Here is a 17,968-nt window from a genome sequence, read left to right on the forward strand (position 1 = left end):
CCACGGTCAATATCCCGGGACTGCTGTGAAGTGTGGCTTTTAAAGCGAGGGCCGGGAGGCAGCGCTGAGGCCAGGCCAGCAACATGGAAGGAACCCCTTCACATGAATGTGGAATTAGCATCACTGCTGACAAAGCATTCTCTGGTGTGACACTGGTGGTGAGACTAGGCCAGGGGTCGGCAACCAAAATAACAAGAAGAGCCATTTCTTTCCAATTCGGTACAAAATTCAGTATTTCAAGAGCCGCAATGCATCTGAGTACATACTGTACATACGTACATATCGTCAAGAAGCAGCCCGTAAAGAGCCGCATGCGGCTCCGGAGCCGTAGGTTGCCGACCCCTGGACTAGGCCATAAAGAAGGCTGTCTCTGGTGTAGGCCAATCAGTTTCAAAGACAATTCCTATATTATCAGAGCGTGTTTGTTTGCATGTTCACCACAAGTACGTGTGGTTAATGAAGACTTGATTCCTTGCAAAAGCTTTCTATTTGGTGTTTGAACACAGTAACGCCTATTTTTTTCCCAGAAAGGGTAAATTCTAGTCTTATTTTTCATACTATAGCATTGCCAGTTGACCTGGGAACTGTCCAGTGCCGATTTGAGTGTGGGATTTTTAACAATGCCAATCTGTTTGTAGGCATGCAATGCTATCCATTGCATTTGCCAAGCTGCTTTAATGGCTATGCACGTGCGTGTGGTGTGGGAGTGCAGTAGTTAGCACGCTGTGCTATGAACCCGGCGATCCGAGTTAGATTCCCGCTCACGGCCAACACCGGTGACGATGATCTGATCCGGTCCTGGGCCTCCTCCCCTAGGTCGACTCAGCCTCAAATGAGTACTTGGTGCGGTGTGTAAACATCGGCACTGGCGTGCTGCTGGCCACCCACCGCTCTCATGTGCTGTGTTGGCCTCCATAGGTGCTTGCGAACAGCACTTACCCCAACAGTCTGTTAAGGCTACAACGGAGGATATTTGTCTTTGTCTTGTTGTTGTGTGGGGATAAGTGTGTGTGTGGGGAGCGATGACACTGGTTTGCAGACTTCACCACCAACCCGGAAACCCGAGACTGATTCCCGCTCATGACCAACATCGGTGACGGTTATCTGAACCCGGGCCTCCTCTAGGTTGACTCGGCCTAAAATTAGTTCCTGGTGCAGTGCGTAAACATTGCCACTGGGGAGACAAAGGCGGCCAGGCGTGATGCTGGCCACCCACCACCTCGTGTGCCGTGCCGGTCTTCATAGGTGCTGCTCCACAACAGTCTGTCAAGCCTATTACGGGGGGCAGATCTTTTTGTGTGTTCTTTGGTTCTTTCGGTTAAGTCACGTCTAAAGATAAAATAATAAATTAAATAATAGCATATTATGACGTTTCGATTGCAACACAAGCAATCATCATCAGGTATAAAAGAAATAGCAACAAAAATCTAACTAGAAAACTATAGACAGACATACAAGCAGACAGACATCACAAGGACACACAGAGAGAGGACACATATCGGCACAAAGAGAGAGGTCGTTTCTGTGACGGTGCCTTAAATATAGAGAGGGGGGCGGGGGCGGAGAGAGGGAGGGGGCAGAGAAAAAATTAGCATATCAATGAGTGGGCGGCAACGTGATGCTGCTGCAAGTAAGATGACGACGCGGCACGGCACGCAAGCTTGAAAATCAGGAGAAAGACACACTAAAATTAAATAACCTAGTAAAATATCGAAATGTAATGTAATGCAACACAGAGAGTCGGTCAACACACAATTAACGCATAGCCCGGTTGAGTACGTATTTCAAAGATTGCTAAGTTAGAATTTAAGTGTGAAAATTCCAAAGAGAGGACCCAGGCAGAGAGAACAGACAGCGGTAAGCAAGATGACGACGTGGTACGGTAGGTACGCAAGCTTGAAAATTAGGAGAAAGGCACACTAAAATGAAATAACCTAGTAAAATATCGAAATGTAATGTAATGCAACACAGAGAGTCGGTCAACACACAATTAACGCATAGCCCGGTTGAGTACGTATTTCAAAGATTGCTAAGTTAGAATTTAAGTGTGAAAATTCCAAAGAGAGGACCCAGGCAGAGAGAACAGACAGCGGTAAGCAAGATGACGACGTGGTACGGTAGGTACGCAAGCTTGAAAATTAGGAGAAAGGCACACTAAAATGAAATAACCTAGTAAAATATCGAAATGTAATGTAATGCAACACAGAGAGTCGGTCAACACACAATTAACGCATAGCCCGGTTGATTACGTATTTCAAAGATTGCCAAGTTAGAATTTAAGTGTGAAAATTCCAAAGAGAGGACACAGGCAATCGAAACGTCGTAATATGCTATTATTTAATTTATTATTTTATCTTTAGACGTGACTTAACCGAAAGAACCAAAGAATAATTCCTGCAGTCACGAAAGCTCCAAAATTAAGATTGAACCACTTCTACGGGGAAGTTTTAAGCTTATCCTTTTTTCTCTCTCTCTGGCTATTTGTTATCTCTGCCTGTGTCCTCTCTTTGGAATTTTCACACTTAAATTCTAACTTAGCAATCTTTGAAATACGTAATCAACCGGGCTATGCGTTAATTGTGTGTTGACCGACTTTCTGTGTTGCATTACATTACATTTCGATCTTTTACTAGGTTATTTAATTGTAGTGTGTCTTTCTCCTGATTTTCAAGCTTGCGTGCCGTGCCGCGTCGTCATCTTACTTGCAGCAGCATCACGTTGCCGTCCACTCATTGATATGCTAATTTTTTCTCTTCCCCCTCCCTCTCTCCGCCCCCGCCCCCCTCTCTATATTTAAGGCACCGTCACAGAAACGACCTCTCTCTTTGTGCCGATATGTGTCCTCTCTCTGTGTGTCCTTGTAATGTCTGTCTGCTTGTATGTCTGTCTATAGTTTTCTAGTTAGATTTTTGTTGCTATTTCTTTTATGCCTGATGATGATTGCTTGTGTTGCAATCGAAACGTCGTAATATGCTATTATTTAATTTATTATTTTATCTTTAGACGTGACTTAACCGAAAGAACCAAAGAATAATTCCTGCAGTCACGAAAGCTCCAAAATTAAGATTGACTCTTTGTGTGTGGTTAGGCCCCCCAGAGTGCCCACCCAGACAAGGGGCCTCTGCCGATAGACCCAGGAGGAGGAGGAGGGGATCAGGAGGAGGAGGTGGTAGACGCTTCTGTGGCTCCACTTCCCACAGTGCATTCTACACGGACGATGGAAACCACGTAGGTGAGTGCCGGCACCGGGGGGGGCGGGGGGGGGGTGTGCTGAGCCGAATGGCGGAGTGGATTTAACACTGGCTCGCGTCCACGTCCGGCCTTGTTGCTACGCCTCGTCTCGGTCGAAACTCCACCTGCCGTTACTCATGGCGTTCGTCATCCGCGCGCACATCCCCTGATATTTCAGTCGTTTGTAACAGCCGAAGTGGTCAGAGCAAAATCTAAGAAAGTAAATCGTAAACTTAGTCGTCATTTGCGAAGTTCATCATGTACATAACCCTTTTTGGCCAACTGCTGTATATAAATGATAACATGCACAGCAGCAAAAGCCAGCAAGAATACCAGCATCTATTCTATTTTTTTCATGAAATCTTTTTTTTTATTACCAAGGCCACACTGATCTATGTAGCACTTTTTCAGAAGCGACCTGGCTATCACAAATGATAACTCAACGAAGTGGCTTATCACGTGGACATTTATAGCAGCCCAAAAACTGTTAAACGCGTGTTTCTAAATGTGGAGGGAAAAACCGGAGGGCCAGGAGAAAAATCCACATGACCACGGGGAGAACACGCAGGAGGTCGATCAAATGCACGACCTCCTGTATACCAGATGAGGGAGTTAACATCTAGCCACCGCAGTGCCCCATACATAATTTGCATGTCAAGATGACGTCACCATTTTTTGTCAGCACGGTTTTGTCAGAGCCACGAGCTCAGGATGTGAGATTGTTCTTGCCGTGGGCAGCAAAGGGCTTGAGATGCGCTGATGCTGGCGGCGTGTGGTCTGGGACTGTTGTTACTGTTGTTTAAACTGCCTTTTGCAAGCTTGGGAATTGATGTACTCATACAATTTCAAGTGATATAGTTTCCTACTTTTTCTTGATTTATTTAATGGGCACCACTGTGATGAGATGTTATTTTTACGCTGAAAACTGATTTAAGAGGAGCTTCTGCGAGCATGGTGCTCCACGGGTCAATGTGCAGGTGACAGACGCTACTCTTAATTGAGGCCAGCCCACAACACGGTCTCTGTGTGTACAATGCTCCCATCTGGTGGGATGTTATCTCCCTCGCCTGGTATGCAGGAGGTCAATTAAGCGAATGGCATCACAGCCTTTCCTAATATACACAGTGGGTGGGAGCTAGAGCAGAATACACGATAGAGGAATTACTCTTGGGTGCTGGAGTGGCCAAATGTTAACTACGTCGCCTGGTATGCAGGAGGTCATGGGTTCAATCCTGACCTTGACTCCTGCTGTATATTTGGAGTTTGCGTGTCTCTCTCCCCATGGTCGCATATATTTTTTTCTCCGGGTCCTCCGGTTTTTCCCTCCACATTTAGAATGATGCATCTAGATTATTTAAATGAGTTTGCTGCTGTAAATTTCCACATGATGAGCCACTTTGTTGAGCTATCATTTGTGGCCAGGTCGCTTCTGAAAAATATGCTAATAGATCAGTGGGCTTTAGCTGAAAAAATCGTTTAGTTTTATTTATATATTTTTTAAAGTCATTTGTTTACTTTTCCTATACTTTGCATTCCTATCGTGTTTTTGCATTTGTAAAGTCGTGCTTCGTGATGCCCTGTGGGATTGTAGACTCAGACGGAGACCAGGGTCGAATATTCAGGGCTGCTTGCCATTTATTCACGCCAACATTCGCACTCTTAGTTCCGTCACGGGTACTCACGACTCCCTGTCTCTTAGCCCTCTCTCCTGACTCCCTCGACCTTCGTCCAGGCTACCTCGTACCCTTCCACCCGTAGCCTCCTTTGTCTCTCGGCCCAGGAGCCTTTCTACCTGCTACCTGGCTCCTCGCTCTCTCCTGGCTCTCCTTTGTCTCTGACCCATCTCCCCTTCCGTCCAGGTTCCCCTTTCATCCCCTTAGCCCGGGCTCCTCCCGTTTACCTGGCTGTCCTCCTTCTACCTGGCTCCCCCCTCTAGCAGACGTCTCACTCTTTCTACTTACCCTCCTCTCTCGCCCTTCTGGCACTCCCCTTTTTGCTTGGCCCCCTCCCCGCGGTTACCCCTCGTTGGGTCACCGCAGTACTCCTCTACACATTGTTTGTTTTTGTAACGTTCTTACCCCATGCCCCTACTGGACATCCGTGGAAAATAACTTCATAGCTCATCAGATTCCTCCAGTATAAATAAATATTCTATTCTGATTCTGTCAGTTTAACATGTAAGCTTTCCCGACCATATTATCCATAATCGAGGTTTTTTGGGTTAGATTTCGTGAATATAAATGTGTCATTAAACCCGCCACCATCCGATAGCCAATTAGTAAGGTTTATCAAATAAACAACACCGGTCGTGTGTTGGAGAGTAAACCCACAACATTTGTGTCGGGCGGTGGTGGGTTTAGCGATAACCCAAAAAACCTCTATGAAAGGATTGGATTGTGTGTGTGATTGTGTGTTTGTGTGTGTGATTGTGAGTGTGATTGTGTGTGTAATTGTGTGAGTGTGTTTGTGAGTGTGTGATTGGGATTGTGTGTGTGTGATTGTGTGTGATTGTGTGTGTGATTGCGAGTGTGATTGGTGCCAGACGGTAACGCTGTGGTGAGCAGTGCCATGGGGGGAGGGCCAATTTCGATTGGCCATTCCCCTCATGGCATTTGTAGCCACCACAATGGCCAAAGGGGGATCTGGACTGGTGCGAGGGGCTAGTATCCCCTCCACCTTCAATTAATTACCACTAAACCATAAAAACAATATCCAACAAAGCTTGTGCCGGAGGCCCCGGGGGGACAGGCGTCTATGACGGCTCCTGGCCAAACCCCATTTGGCGGAGCCAGGAGATTGAATGCTTACCCTCGGGGTTCCTCCAGAAACAGCAAAAATCCACTGCGGGTGGCCACGTGGAATATTCGAATGCTCACTGCGGAGGAGAGGCTGCCACTCTTCTGTTGGGAGCTGAACCGGTACCACCTGGATCTCTGTGGAATTCAGGAGGTCCGGTGGACCGGCTCTGGCTCCTGCCACCATGAGGGGTGGGCAGTCCTCTACTCGGGGCAGGAGACTGCCAAACAACAGGGGGTGGCTCTTCTTCTCAACAATAGAATGAAAGGGGCGTGGGAGCGTGGCAGTGAGATGCTGTAAGCCCCAGGCTACTTTGGGCTCGCCTTCCCATCAACCAGAGGCGAGGAGTGGTGGTCGTGGTTACTAATACCCTCACTGAAGATAAACATCAGTGGAGAGATGCAGGCAAGGCCAATGAGCCAGATGCCTTCTATCACCTCCTGTCACAGGTGCTAGCTAAAGTGGCCCCTCGGGATAGAGTCATCCTGTTGGGTTACTTTAATGCCCGAGTTGGTAATGATGCTGGCACCTGGTCTGGAGTGATTGAAAGGCATGGGTCATATCAGCTCAATAACAACAGTAGGAGGCTGCTCGACTTTTGTGCTGTTCCGGCATCGGCGCATTCACACAACATCATGGATGCATGCCGGGTCCAAGCAAGAACATCTGCTGGACTATATAGTGATGGGAACAACAGATGCAGGCCCATGTCCTTGACACGAGGACCTACCGTAGAGCTGATCTGCCCAATGACCATCGACTTGTCATCTGTAAGATGCGCCTGCCATTCTTCCACTCGGGTGGTGGGTGTACACCCAGGACCCCATTCAAACCCATAATGGCCTGGTCTCAGCTAGCTGCTAAAAGTTTCAAGCGAGAATTTCATCATTGCTTGCGGCTAGGGTTGACATCGTCCCCCACTCCTCCTGATGTCGAGGGGAAATGGGCGAGGTTTAGGACTGTGGCTCATGCAGCTGCAATGGCTGCCTTGGGTACATGGTCCAAACCTTCCCAGAGACCCTGGCTGACAGAGGAGGTGTTCAGGCTGGCTGAGGAAAAGCGACAGACCGACTCTCATCGTCTACAAATAACTATTTAATTCCATAAAAAAAGTAACTTGCAGTGCCACACTTATCACCATCATTAGGGGAAAGAATGGTGATCCAATCTCCAACCCCCAGGAACATGTTTGCAGATTTGCTTAGAATTTCTGTGAGATTTTGGGGGAGGGGAAATCCCTCAGCCTGGAAAACATCATGGGGCAAAATGGGGACGACCCTGCTGAGGCTGCGGTGCCTCAAATATTGGAAGAAGTAGTCACTCTCTGTGAGTGGCTGGCTGAGGTGCCATCTGCTGAGGAAGTACTGAAGGCGATCCAGAGTCTGAGACCAGGAAGGGAGGGTGGCGTTTGTGCACAGACTGCCCTACATTACATCATAATAACAGTCTGGACCACTGGGCAGGTTCTGCAGGATTGGAAGGATGCCCTGGTTGTCAGCCTCTTTAAGAAGGGAGACCACACAGACTGTAACAACTACAGTGATGTCTCACTCCTCAGTGTGCCGGCAAAGGTCCTGGCAAGGATTATTCAACATCGCCTTGCCAGGCACGCTGATGAGAGGCTTGTGGAGCCCCAATGTGGTTTCAGGAAAGGGCGGTCCTGCACAGATGCCATATGTTGTCTGTCTGCTACAGCAGAGCTGTAGGGAATTCCAACAAGACCTACATCTCTATTTTATTTATCATTAAGGACCTTCATGATGGTGAGCGGCCCGGGTAAAACTACGTGGCCGGGAGTCGGAGCCATTCCCTGTTCACCTGCGACAGGCATGTCCTCTGGCTCCCACATTATTTAACATCTATTTCGACCACGTAGTTCGTGAAGCCTTTGATGGATGTACCGGGGGAATTTCCACCTGGTACAGATACAATGGGAGGCTGATCGATGCCCAGGTGCAGTCATGGGATGGCTCCCTATAGGTCAACCATGTTACGTATGCCGATGATCTAGTAATTGCTGCTTACTCAGAGGAGGAGTTGGAGGCGCTGCTGCTGAACCTGGAGCATGCAACTAAGAGGTGTGTTGTATATGCCGGATTATTAAATTTTGATAAAAATAATAAAATGTAATAAAATTGCGAAAATACGTAATTCGCATAAAATATGCTAATTTATGCATAAATTATGATAATCATGGAGCTTCTGGTATTATTTTATGCGAATGCTTGCGGTTATGTTAATGTGTGCAGTTATGATAACTAGGCTTATTTTCGTTATCCAGAGTTGTATCAATCGGGATAAACGATTATCTTTGATTAAACATTTATTGATTATCTTAGTGTGTTTATGTTATGTTAGGTCTCCAAATTCATATCTCAACGCAGGTTACAGTTTTTATGAATAAGACAGTTTTGCATGGACTGGGAAAGAAGCACTCGAACACTTGGTGTTAAGCAATTTTTATTCTAAACAAACATATGACACTCTAATATGCAAAGGCAAAAGTATACGTCAATAGATTCATCGGCAAGATTATGCAATTAACGAAATTAAATTACTAAAACATTTCTATTTATGTAACCCGACGGCAGCAACTGCTTTGCACGATCAGTTGATATTGAACGTACCAACTTGAAATTGCAACCCTTTTCGAAACACAAAGATAACTTTTTGAAAGTCTTATTCGTGTGCGTGTTGTGTGTGCATTGTCTCCTTGTAAAATTAATTATTATTTTTTATAGCCGGGAGTTGTGTCATTAGCTTGCGAGGGGTGGGGTAGGGGTTATACCACCAACAGCCAGAGAGGTTCCCTCTCGCTTGGGCGTGGCCGCAGCGAGCCCGTCCTGCTTTCTCTCTCCACTGCTAGATTGAGCGGCGTTGGCACGATGTTTCTTGAAGAAACTTGGTTGCTTGGCGCTTGATGGCGCCTGGGGCTTGGTGCTGCTCGTGCACTCTCTCTCCGCTGCTAGATTGAGCGGCGTTGGCACGATGTTCGCCATCGTGGTGGGCGATGATTCCGTTGTCGGATAGCGCGCAGCTCCTCCACCGCTGGATGACGAGTTGGCACGACGCTCGGTGATGCCCGGGTGTGCTGCTCGTGCGCTCTCTCTCTCTACTGCTAGATTAGTGGCGTCGGCACGACGCTCCTTGAGGAAACTTGGTTGCTTGGCGCTTGATGGCGCTCTCTCTCTCTCTTGGTGGCAGCTCCAGACTTCTCCACTGCTGGATGATTGTTGAGTCGGCACGATGCTCGCCTTCGGCGGTGCCCAATAGCGCTCGCAGCTCATCCGCAGGTCGTCAGTGCTGACACTCTTTCTCCCTTGGCGTGCAGCTACCAGCTTCACGCGGGTACTCGCTGATGCTTCTCCCGCTCTCACTTCAGGGGTTTCGTTGGTTCAGGTTCTCTCACGAGAATGATAGCTGGAATTTCGCAAGCTTCACTCGCACTTAACCACACCTCGCCACTTCGTTCTGCGAGAAACAACACCGGCCATCGGTATCGGTGTTTGCTCCCTCACGACGCTCTGCCAGCCGGAGCACGGCTGAAACCCAGCCTCGACCCAGGCTGAACTCAGACTTCTGCCTTAACGACCCCTCGTCGTCCCATCTCTCCTCGAGGCACGACGTGCCCCAACTCAGCCTCCCTCGCAACGCTGCGCCGCAAGCCGAGTTGCAAGACTGAGCGCGACTCGAACCAGACTGCACACAGACTTCTGTGCATTTGTGTTTAAAACTCAAAAACGTGAACCCCTCCCCTCTTCGCATCTCTTGCGAGAGAAACAACAACAGAAAAACAGACGTCCCCCCGACCCCTCCTCGCGACCAGAGAGGTTCCCTCCACGGATTTATTGTGGGCCTGTTTTCGTGCCGAATCGTGGGAAGACAAAGGTGGCCGAGGAGATGTTGACGTTTGTTGTCTATCTGTATTCAGGGATTGCACTGTTTTACTCGAGTTATATTTTAATGTCCTGATGTTAAGTGTAACTAAGTTTCCACTTAAGCTTTCTTGACTGCTGGAATTCGTATTCTTTAGTTTTTAGTAAGGTCATGTAGATAGAAACATACAATACAAAATAATATATATGCGGTGAATACGAGTAAAATAAGGGAATTACTAATAAAAAGCCCCTATTGTAGGCTGCAGTCTTATACCGTTGGTTGATTCTTTTTAAGTTTCTACTTTTCGTTAAGGAAAACGTTAAAGAAAACGCGAGTTGCAACAGTTGTTTTTCTCTGCTCTGCACGTTATCCGTGCATCTCCAGACGTCTTGGGAAGGTTAGGCCATCGACCTTTTGTCCATCTGGATATCTCTGATCTCTCTGTGCTCCGAAGTCTTGCCGTTTAATGGCCTTCCACGTTTTTTTTTGGTGTGGCATGCGAGGGTTAGCGGGTTGTTTTCATTATTTAATTTAAAAAAATTTGCCCTAATTATTCTTAATATTAATTTTTGGAAATAGGGGCATAGATACAACAGCTAGGGTCTTACTATCAACCCCACCAAAACTAAGCACCTGCCTGGGTATTTTGTACCATCAGGCACTCCAACCTCACATCTCCCAATTGGTGAGGGGGCAGTTGTGGAGAGAGTGGAACGTTTCCCATATCTAGGCAGTGTGCTCATGACCGGCTCCAGTTTGACAGCAGAGGTCTCGCTCCGGATCAGTCGAGCGGCATTATCTTTTCATCAGTTGCGTAACGCTGTGTTGAAGCTACCTGGTCTGTCGCTCCACACGAAGCTTCAGGTCTTCTCAGCCACAGTCATGCCCTCCCTCCCTTATCTATGCTTGCGAAACGTGGACCCCCCTAATGGAACATCTTTGCCGGTTAGCAACATTTAGGCTGGCCTGCCTATGATCCATCCTGGGTTTAACAAGGCTGGATTATGTGAGAAGCTCACAAATCCTTGAAAGTCCCATTGGTGAACTCCTCCGGCAGTCAAGGCTGCATTGGCTGGGTCATGTAGCCCGCATGCCCAGCCACCGCATGCCTAAACAGCTTTTGTTCAGCCGGATAGAGGGGGCTAAACGGGCGCGGCACGAGCTAGAGAAGAGATGGAGTGATGTGGTACAGGAGGATGTGGAGCTAGTGGACTTGGCGATGACTGCGACCAGGGATGTCAAGATCGGCCTCTGGAGGAGGCTCGTGAAGGACGCTACTGGGCAGTTGGAGGCAGTCGCCCTCCAACAATAACAGAGAGCACAGAAGTAATGCTCACAACAACGAGTGGAGCGCCGGTTGGCTAAAACACAAAAAGTTGGCACAGTAGGGGGCACAGGTAGTGCCAGGGGTCTGCAACCTTTAAGACATAAAGAGCCACTTGGACCCGTTTCCGAAGGAAAAAATAAACTGGGAGCCGCAAAACCATTGCAACTATTAAAACAAATATAACACTGCATATATTGTTTCTTACCTTATTGCTATATACAGGATCAGCTGTCAATCTGAATAAAAAAAGGACTTTTTCACTTAACAATGTAAAATATATTTTTGCAAATTAATAGCTAAATTACCTGGTTAATGGGATTTTTGCTCCTGAACCTCAGTGCACAGTGTCTGCACATCAGGGCTGCAAGACGTCACCTTCATTTTCACACAGGCTTGCAAGCTGTCATCTGTGAGGCGTGATCGATGTTTGTTTTTAATATAGTTCATGTTGGAGAAGACCTGCTCACATACATATGTGGAGCCGAAGATCGACAGGACTCCAAATGCATACTTTTTCATGTTTATATAAGTGTTGGGGATGGCATTCCATGTTTCGAATACAAGTTTGTCCTGTTTGGGAAGGTTTTCAATATCACTCCATTTATGATTCTGAGCCAGAATGGCCTTCTGACGGGCAACATCCTCAAGAGTAGCGGTCAAGCATTTGAACTTGGACACCCATATATCTTTGTCGGCTATATCGGCCAGTTCCATCTCAAGATCAGGTTGACTTACACCTGCAAATGCAGTCATATTCAATAGGGATGGATCGATCGCCAGGGGAGTGACAGGGAAGGATAATGTCGTTTTTTCCTCTCTGAACTCACAGAATCGTTTCCCAAACGAACTTTGCATTGTGGTGATTGCAGACTTGAAATATTCCAAATTTATCGTATCATGACTTTGTTTGAACTCTCTCAAAGAGGGAAAGTGAGACAGTGTACCTCTCTGTAAATCTTTGACAAACACTGTCAACTTGCGCTCGAATGCCAAAACCTCCTCCAGCATGTGCAGGGCTGTGCCTCCTTTCCCCTGAAGGGTTGTATTTAGCGTGTTTAGATGTGCTGTCATGTCTACCATAAAATGTAATTTTTCCAGCCACTCTGGCTGTTCCAGCTCAGCAAAGGTGAGCTCTTTGCTGCCCAGGAAGGTTTTTACTTCTTCCAAACATGTGACAAAGCAACGGCAACGTTATTGCCTGTCACCGGGCGGGCAGTGTGGAGCGGAGCGGCGACCTGTCAGCAGCGGCAACGCCAGAGCAGGTGTCACAGTGCGCCTCCTCCCCTCGCTAGCATCCGCCCCGGAGCCGCGGTCAAGGTTCAAAAGAGCCGCATGCGGCTCCGGAGCCGCAGGTTGCCGACCCCTGGGTAGTGCATCGGCCAGTCATCCCAGTCATTCGACCCATGGTACCTGGGTCTGCCCCGTGACCTCCTGCCAGCGGGCGTTCAACACTTCACGTGGCCTCAACGTGCACATAGCTTGGCACAAGCGCCATGGTGACATCACTGCCACTTAGTGGCGAATGGCGGTTGTTGTCGTTGTGACTGTGTGTGTGATTGTGAGTGTGATTGTGTCCACGCGTGGCGGTGCCGGGAGCAGGCGTTGTGTACAAGAGCTACGCGCAGAACCGCAGTGTCAGGAAGGCCGTCCCGGACGTCACTCTCCCGCCAGGGGAGAACGCTCTCTCCTCCAGCCAGGTGAGAGCAGTGGACCCGCCCCCATGCTCCAAGAGCTGCAGAACATTTAAACAAAATCGTTGTCAGCACGCCCTCCCATCGTTGCAGGTATGGGTCGATACATTGTCAAAAAATAGCCGCTCTAGAACATTTGAGTGTGCAAAATTAACGGGCAGGGAAGAAGCTAATCACCAAACCCCGAATCCCTTCATGGCTTCTCTTTCAGTTGGGCATTGAATTATAATCAATGTTTATAATCAATGCCCAACTGATAATAATCAATGCCCGAATCGTTCATTCGGACATTTATCCACCCCCACCCCTCCCCTTCACCCCCACCCCTCTCCTTCACCCGCCATACCCCTCCCCTTCACCCCCCCCCTACCCCTCCCCTTCACCCCCCCACCCCTCCTCTTCACCCCCCCACCCCTCCTCTTCACCCCCCACCCCTCCCCTTTACCCCCCACCCCTGCCCTTCACCCCCCCATACCCCTCCCCTTCCCACCCCCAACCCCTCCCCTTCACCCCCACCACCCCTCCCCTTCAGCTCCCACCACCCCTCCCCTTTTTTCTACAAGTGAAATGCTACCGGACATTTGCGTTAACGAGCTTTATACCCCATTGGATTCCTCCACAATAAACACATTCTGATTCTGCTAACTTCAAAAAAAGATTGTATCAAAGAATGTAATTCACAAATGAGCAACAACCTGAAAAATATAACCACAAATGTATATTTCTTTAAGTCATATGTACACATTACAATCTGGAGACACGAATAGCATATCTACATGCGCGTGTATACATTTGGAATACAGTAGGTGCTTTGTTACACTGTGCACTCCTGTGGCGTTTGAGATAAAGCATTTTTTGTCAATATCATTGACGCTTCCAATCACATTCTGCACTCACACACCCTGTTATCTCTCACCCCTTTTGCTATCTGTCCTCGCTCTAATCTACGCCGTATACCCCCCCCCCCTACCGTAACCCCCATTCAGTGGCTCAAGAGGTTTGGTTTGAAGAAGCTACGTCTGGATGTGGAGAGGCTCATGTTGGGACCGGACTGCAACCATCGCCAGACCGTCGTGCGCTCCCTTCGCAAGAGCATCTCCGCCAAGTACTGCAGCATCTTCCCCAGCGTGCGCATCAATGTAAGAACCTGTGAACGGCTCCCTCCGTTGCCCTCCCCTACAGAGAGAGGGACAACAATTCCTCTATGGGCTTCACCAAACAATCAACTACTATGGGCCTGAAAAAAGGCCCACTGAGCTATGCAGTCACGAAAGCTTTAAATCGAAATTTAACCGCCTCTACGGGGAGGGTTTCCACATAACTTTGAGATCCTTCAACAAGCTCCGGGACAAGAAGGCTCAGCTAATCGAGTCTCTCACCTTTCTGAAGAGATGCCGCGACTCTAAGGTAATACCGAACGCATTTACACTAACATCTGCTGCTGTAACTTCTTCTAATGCGAAACGAATTCTGTCTAGAACTAGCTTAGCTCTTATCTCAGAGAAAATCAGACTTACGCGCACCGAACTAGATCAGTTAGACAAGACACTCTACAAATCACACTTATCCTTGAGTGCAACAATGTCCACATCGGATTGGGAACATGTGGAAAAAATGACTGCCTCTTCAGCTGCCGCTATGTCGACTAAATGTAAGGACAACTTGATTTCCAAATTCAACCGCCTCTCAAACAAGAAACCGGACCCACACATTGAAAAGCTAGATGTTAACAAAGTCGTAATTAATCGCAGTAACAGTCCTATTTCTGAAGGTTTGAAATCCGTTTTAGCTAAAGGACTAAACTTTGCAGTCACACCTAGACACATACCAGTTAATGATATAATTGCTCGAGTAGATGTAGCTCTCAAGGGCTTGAGTCACATCGCTGCAGACGTAGCAAGATCGGAAATCTCTGTAACCCTCAAAAACGCTAAGATGCCAGCTAGCAACATCAGCAAAGATGAGCGTTTTGAATTAGCTCAATTAAAAAAGAGGGATGACATTGTCATCCTCTCAGCCGACAAAGGCAATGCCACTGTCATCATGGACAAAATAGAATACAACAACAAAATTCAAGAACTACTCACCGATGGCAGCTATACAAAAATAAAAAGAGACCCCACCAACAGCCTCGTCTCCAAAACCAACAACATCATTTCTGCTTCAACCGCATTAATTGATCAGACCAAACAGTTCTCGTTGAAACCTTCTGCAGCCAGGCCACCAAGATTGTACGGCTTGCCAAAGATACATAAAGAAGATACACCTCTTCGTCCCATTGTCTCTACTATCAACTCCCCGACTTACAAACTGGCTCGTTTTTTGTCCGAAATCCTACGGCCTTTCACGGGAAAAACCACCTCTGCAGTACTAAACTCTACTGACCTGGTATCAACAATCAAGGGGATTGCCCTGTCCCCAGACGACCTGCTTGTCAGTTTTGATGTGGTTTCCTTGTTCACCAAGGTGCCTGTGCCTGACACCATCGCAATCATTGAAGACTTGGTTCATCAAGGACTGAATGCTGGGGTACCCCCCCTGGTGAGACACTGCTTAACCAATACATACTTCACCTGGAATGGAACCTTCTACAAGCAAATTGAGGGCACCCCAATGGGCTCCCCCTTATCTCCGGTTGTAGCCAACATCTTCATGGAGAAATTTGAGACGGACGCCATCCAGAATGCCACTCTACGCCCGACCTTATGGAAGAGGTACGTAGACGACACTTTTGTCATCTGGCCACATGGCCGGCCTGCTCTAGACCAATTTCTCGACCATATCAATTCCATACACCCAGCCATCAGATTCACCATGGAAGTCGAAAATGATGGCAAGCTACCCTTTTTGGATGTCCTAATCAAAAGGAGACCTGATGGTTCAATGAGCCACTCTGTCTACAGGAAAGCCACCCACACGGATGCTTATCTAAAACCGGATTCCCACCACCATCCATCCCAGAAGAATTCCCTCATCAAGACTCTATATCATAGAGCCCAATGCATCACCGACCATGAACACATTTCCAGTGAACTCAAACACGTACGCCAAGCTCTTAAGGCTAATGGTTACTCCGACTACACAATCCGCAAAGCCATCACTCCAACCACCAAGAAGGATCCTGTTGAGGAGCCTTTCAAGACCATCACCTTACCCTACATTGCTGGGGTCACAAAAAAGATCTCCAAAATCCTGATTAAACACAAGATCCAGGTCCGATTCAACACAGTACATAAAATCCGTGATCTGGTACCGTCTGTAAAAGATGTGGTTCCAGACATACAGTACCCTGGTGTCTACAAACTAAGTTGCCTCTGTGGTAGCAGTTACATTGGGGAAACCAAACGACATGTCTCGGACCGCATCCGTGAACATAAAGCTGACCTGAAACACTGTAGGACAAACACCTCAGCCGTGGCAGATCACTGTTACAACTCAGTGGGCTCACATGACATTGACTTCTCCAAGACAGAGGTTCTCTGCAAGCCATCTGGCTATCATGAGAGATTCGTACATGAGGCGATCCACATTTACAAACACAGAGACAATTTTAACCGAGAAGATGGATTCTGGCTTAGCAATCACTGGAAGGACGTAATAAACCATTTTGATACACATTAGGGTGGGTAGAATAATACATAGTGTTATATTAAAAATGTATAAGGTATAGGGTGGTTTATAGCAATACAGTATGTAATTTAATGTTGGTTTTGCCTATGGAAGTATATAGTACGGTATAGACGCGTGTGATGTAAGAGAATAAAGTTTAGATGGAAGCATATTATATAATTTTTTACAACGTAGAATTTTCATGTATTACTTACTGTTAGTAACTCAGCTTATTGTAGAGTATAGTAAGTTTACTGATGATGCTATGTAGTTTATACTTTAGTTTGTCATGCAGTTTATACTGTAGTTTTTTACGTGGTTGTTTAGTAACTACAGCTACATACTATTAACATTCCTTTCCTTTGTTAATGCTCCCCCCCTTCCCCCCCCCCCCCTTTGATGCTGCTAATCCTGCATAATGCACGGGCATAGTATTGATTTGGAACCCCCCCCGCCCACCTCCTACGCATTTTCCATATGCTGAATTCCTCTTGATATGCAAATTATTTTGTTAGGCGCTCTTCTTCCCACCTCCCCCCCTCTAACCCAGCTTAAATATACGCTCCAAGCTTGGGGTGTTTCATTCTTCGCCTGAGGATGGCTGCTTGCGTTGTGGCCGAAACGTCGTGAGAATTGTTTTATTATGTTTTATTTTTATTATTTTATTACTTCCCTTCTACGTGACTTTACCGAAAGAACCAAGAAGATGAATCCCTGCAGTCACGAAAGCTTTAAATCGAAAAATATGTAGCTCTTTTTCAGAAGCGACCTGGCGATCACAAATGATAGCTTCAATGAAGTGGGCTTATCATCACCGTGTGGAAATTTATAGCAGCAGCCAAATACGCTAAATGCGTGACGTTTATTGTAAATGTGGAGGGAAAAACCGGAGGGCCCGGAGAAAAATCCACGTGACCATGGGGAGAGAGAGAGATACCACACGCAAGCTCCAAATATACAGCAGGCATCAGGATCGGGATCACACCCACGATAAGCGGCGTTTCAGGCAACAGCCCTTCGTCATTCCATGTAAATGAGAGGCAGCAGAGAGATTGAGTGGATAATAAGGGTTACACCAAATTGGTACCTGGTCTGGTCAGGGGCACCTCTAGGTAGGCTCAGCTTAAAATGAATAGCAATTGTGGTGGTATTAACATTGACAAACGAGGAGATGAAGGCCCATACCACCCCCGCATGTACAATCCGGGTCTTCATACGTGCTCTCGAACACAATTTGTCCCCTTTCGTTTACAGACAGTTTTAGTTTATTTTGAAGTACCCTGTGAGCTCCTAAGTCGGGTTTCACCAATAAAAACACACACCGTTTCCATGACAGAATTAGCAGAGGAAGATAAATGAATAATACAATGATTGAAAAAGGTAAGAAATATAATTTCTAATATATATTTTTTATTTTAAAGGCTTTGAGCTAAGT

General features: G+C 47.1%; 1 protein-coding gene across 1 annotated transcript in view; it reads left to right on the forward strand.

Annotated features, from left to right (window-relative positions):
- VWA3A (von Willebrand factor A domain containing 3A) overlaps positions 1-17,968 on the forward strand; it is a 167,385-nt gene that overhangs the window by 113,569 nt on the left and 35,848 nt on the right. Inside the window, 3 exon segments of the mRNA XM_078860424.1 lie at positions 3,089-3,232; positions 12,833-12,930; positions 13,911-14,063. Coding sequence (XP_078716550.1) covers positions 3,089-3,232; positions 12,833-12,930; positions 13,911-14,063 — 395 coding nt within the window.

Source organism: Lampetra fluviatilis, chromosome 1 (assembly GCF_964198595.1).
Source record: "Lampetra fluviatilis chromosome 1, kcLamFluv1.1, whole genome shotgun sequence".
Lineage (NCBI taxonomy): Eukaryota > Metazoa > Chordata > Hyperoartia > Petromyzontiformes > Petromyzontidae > Lampetra > Lampetra fluviatilis.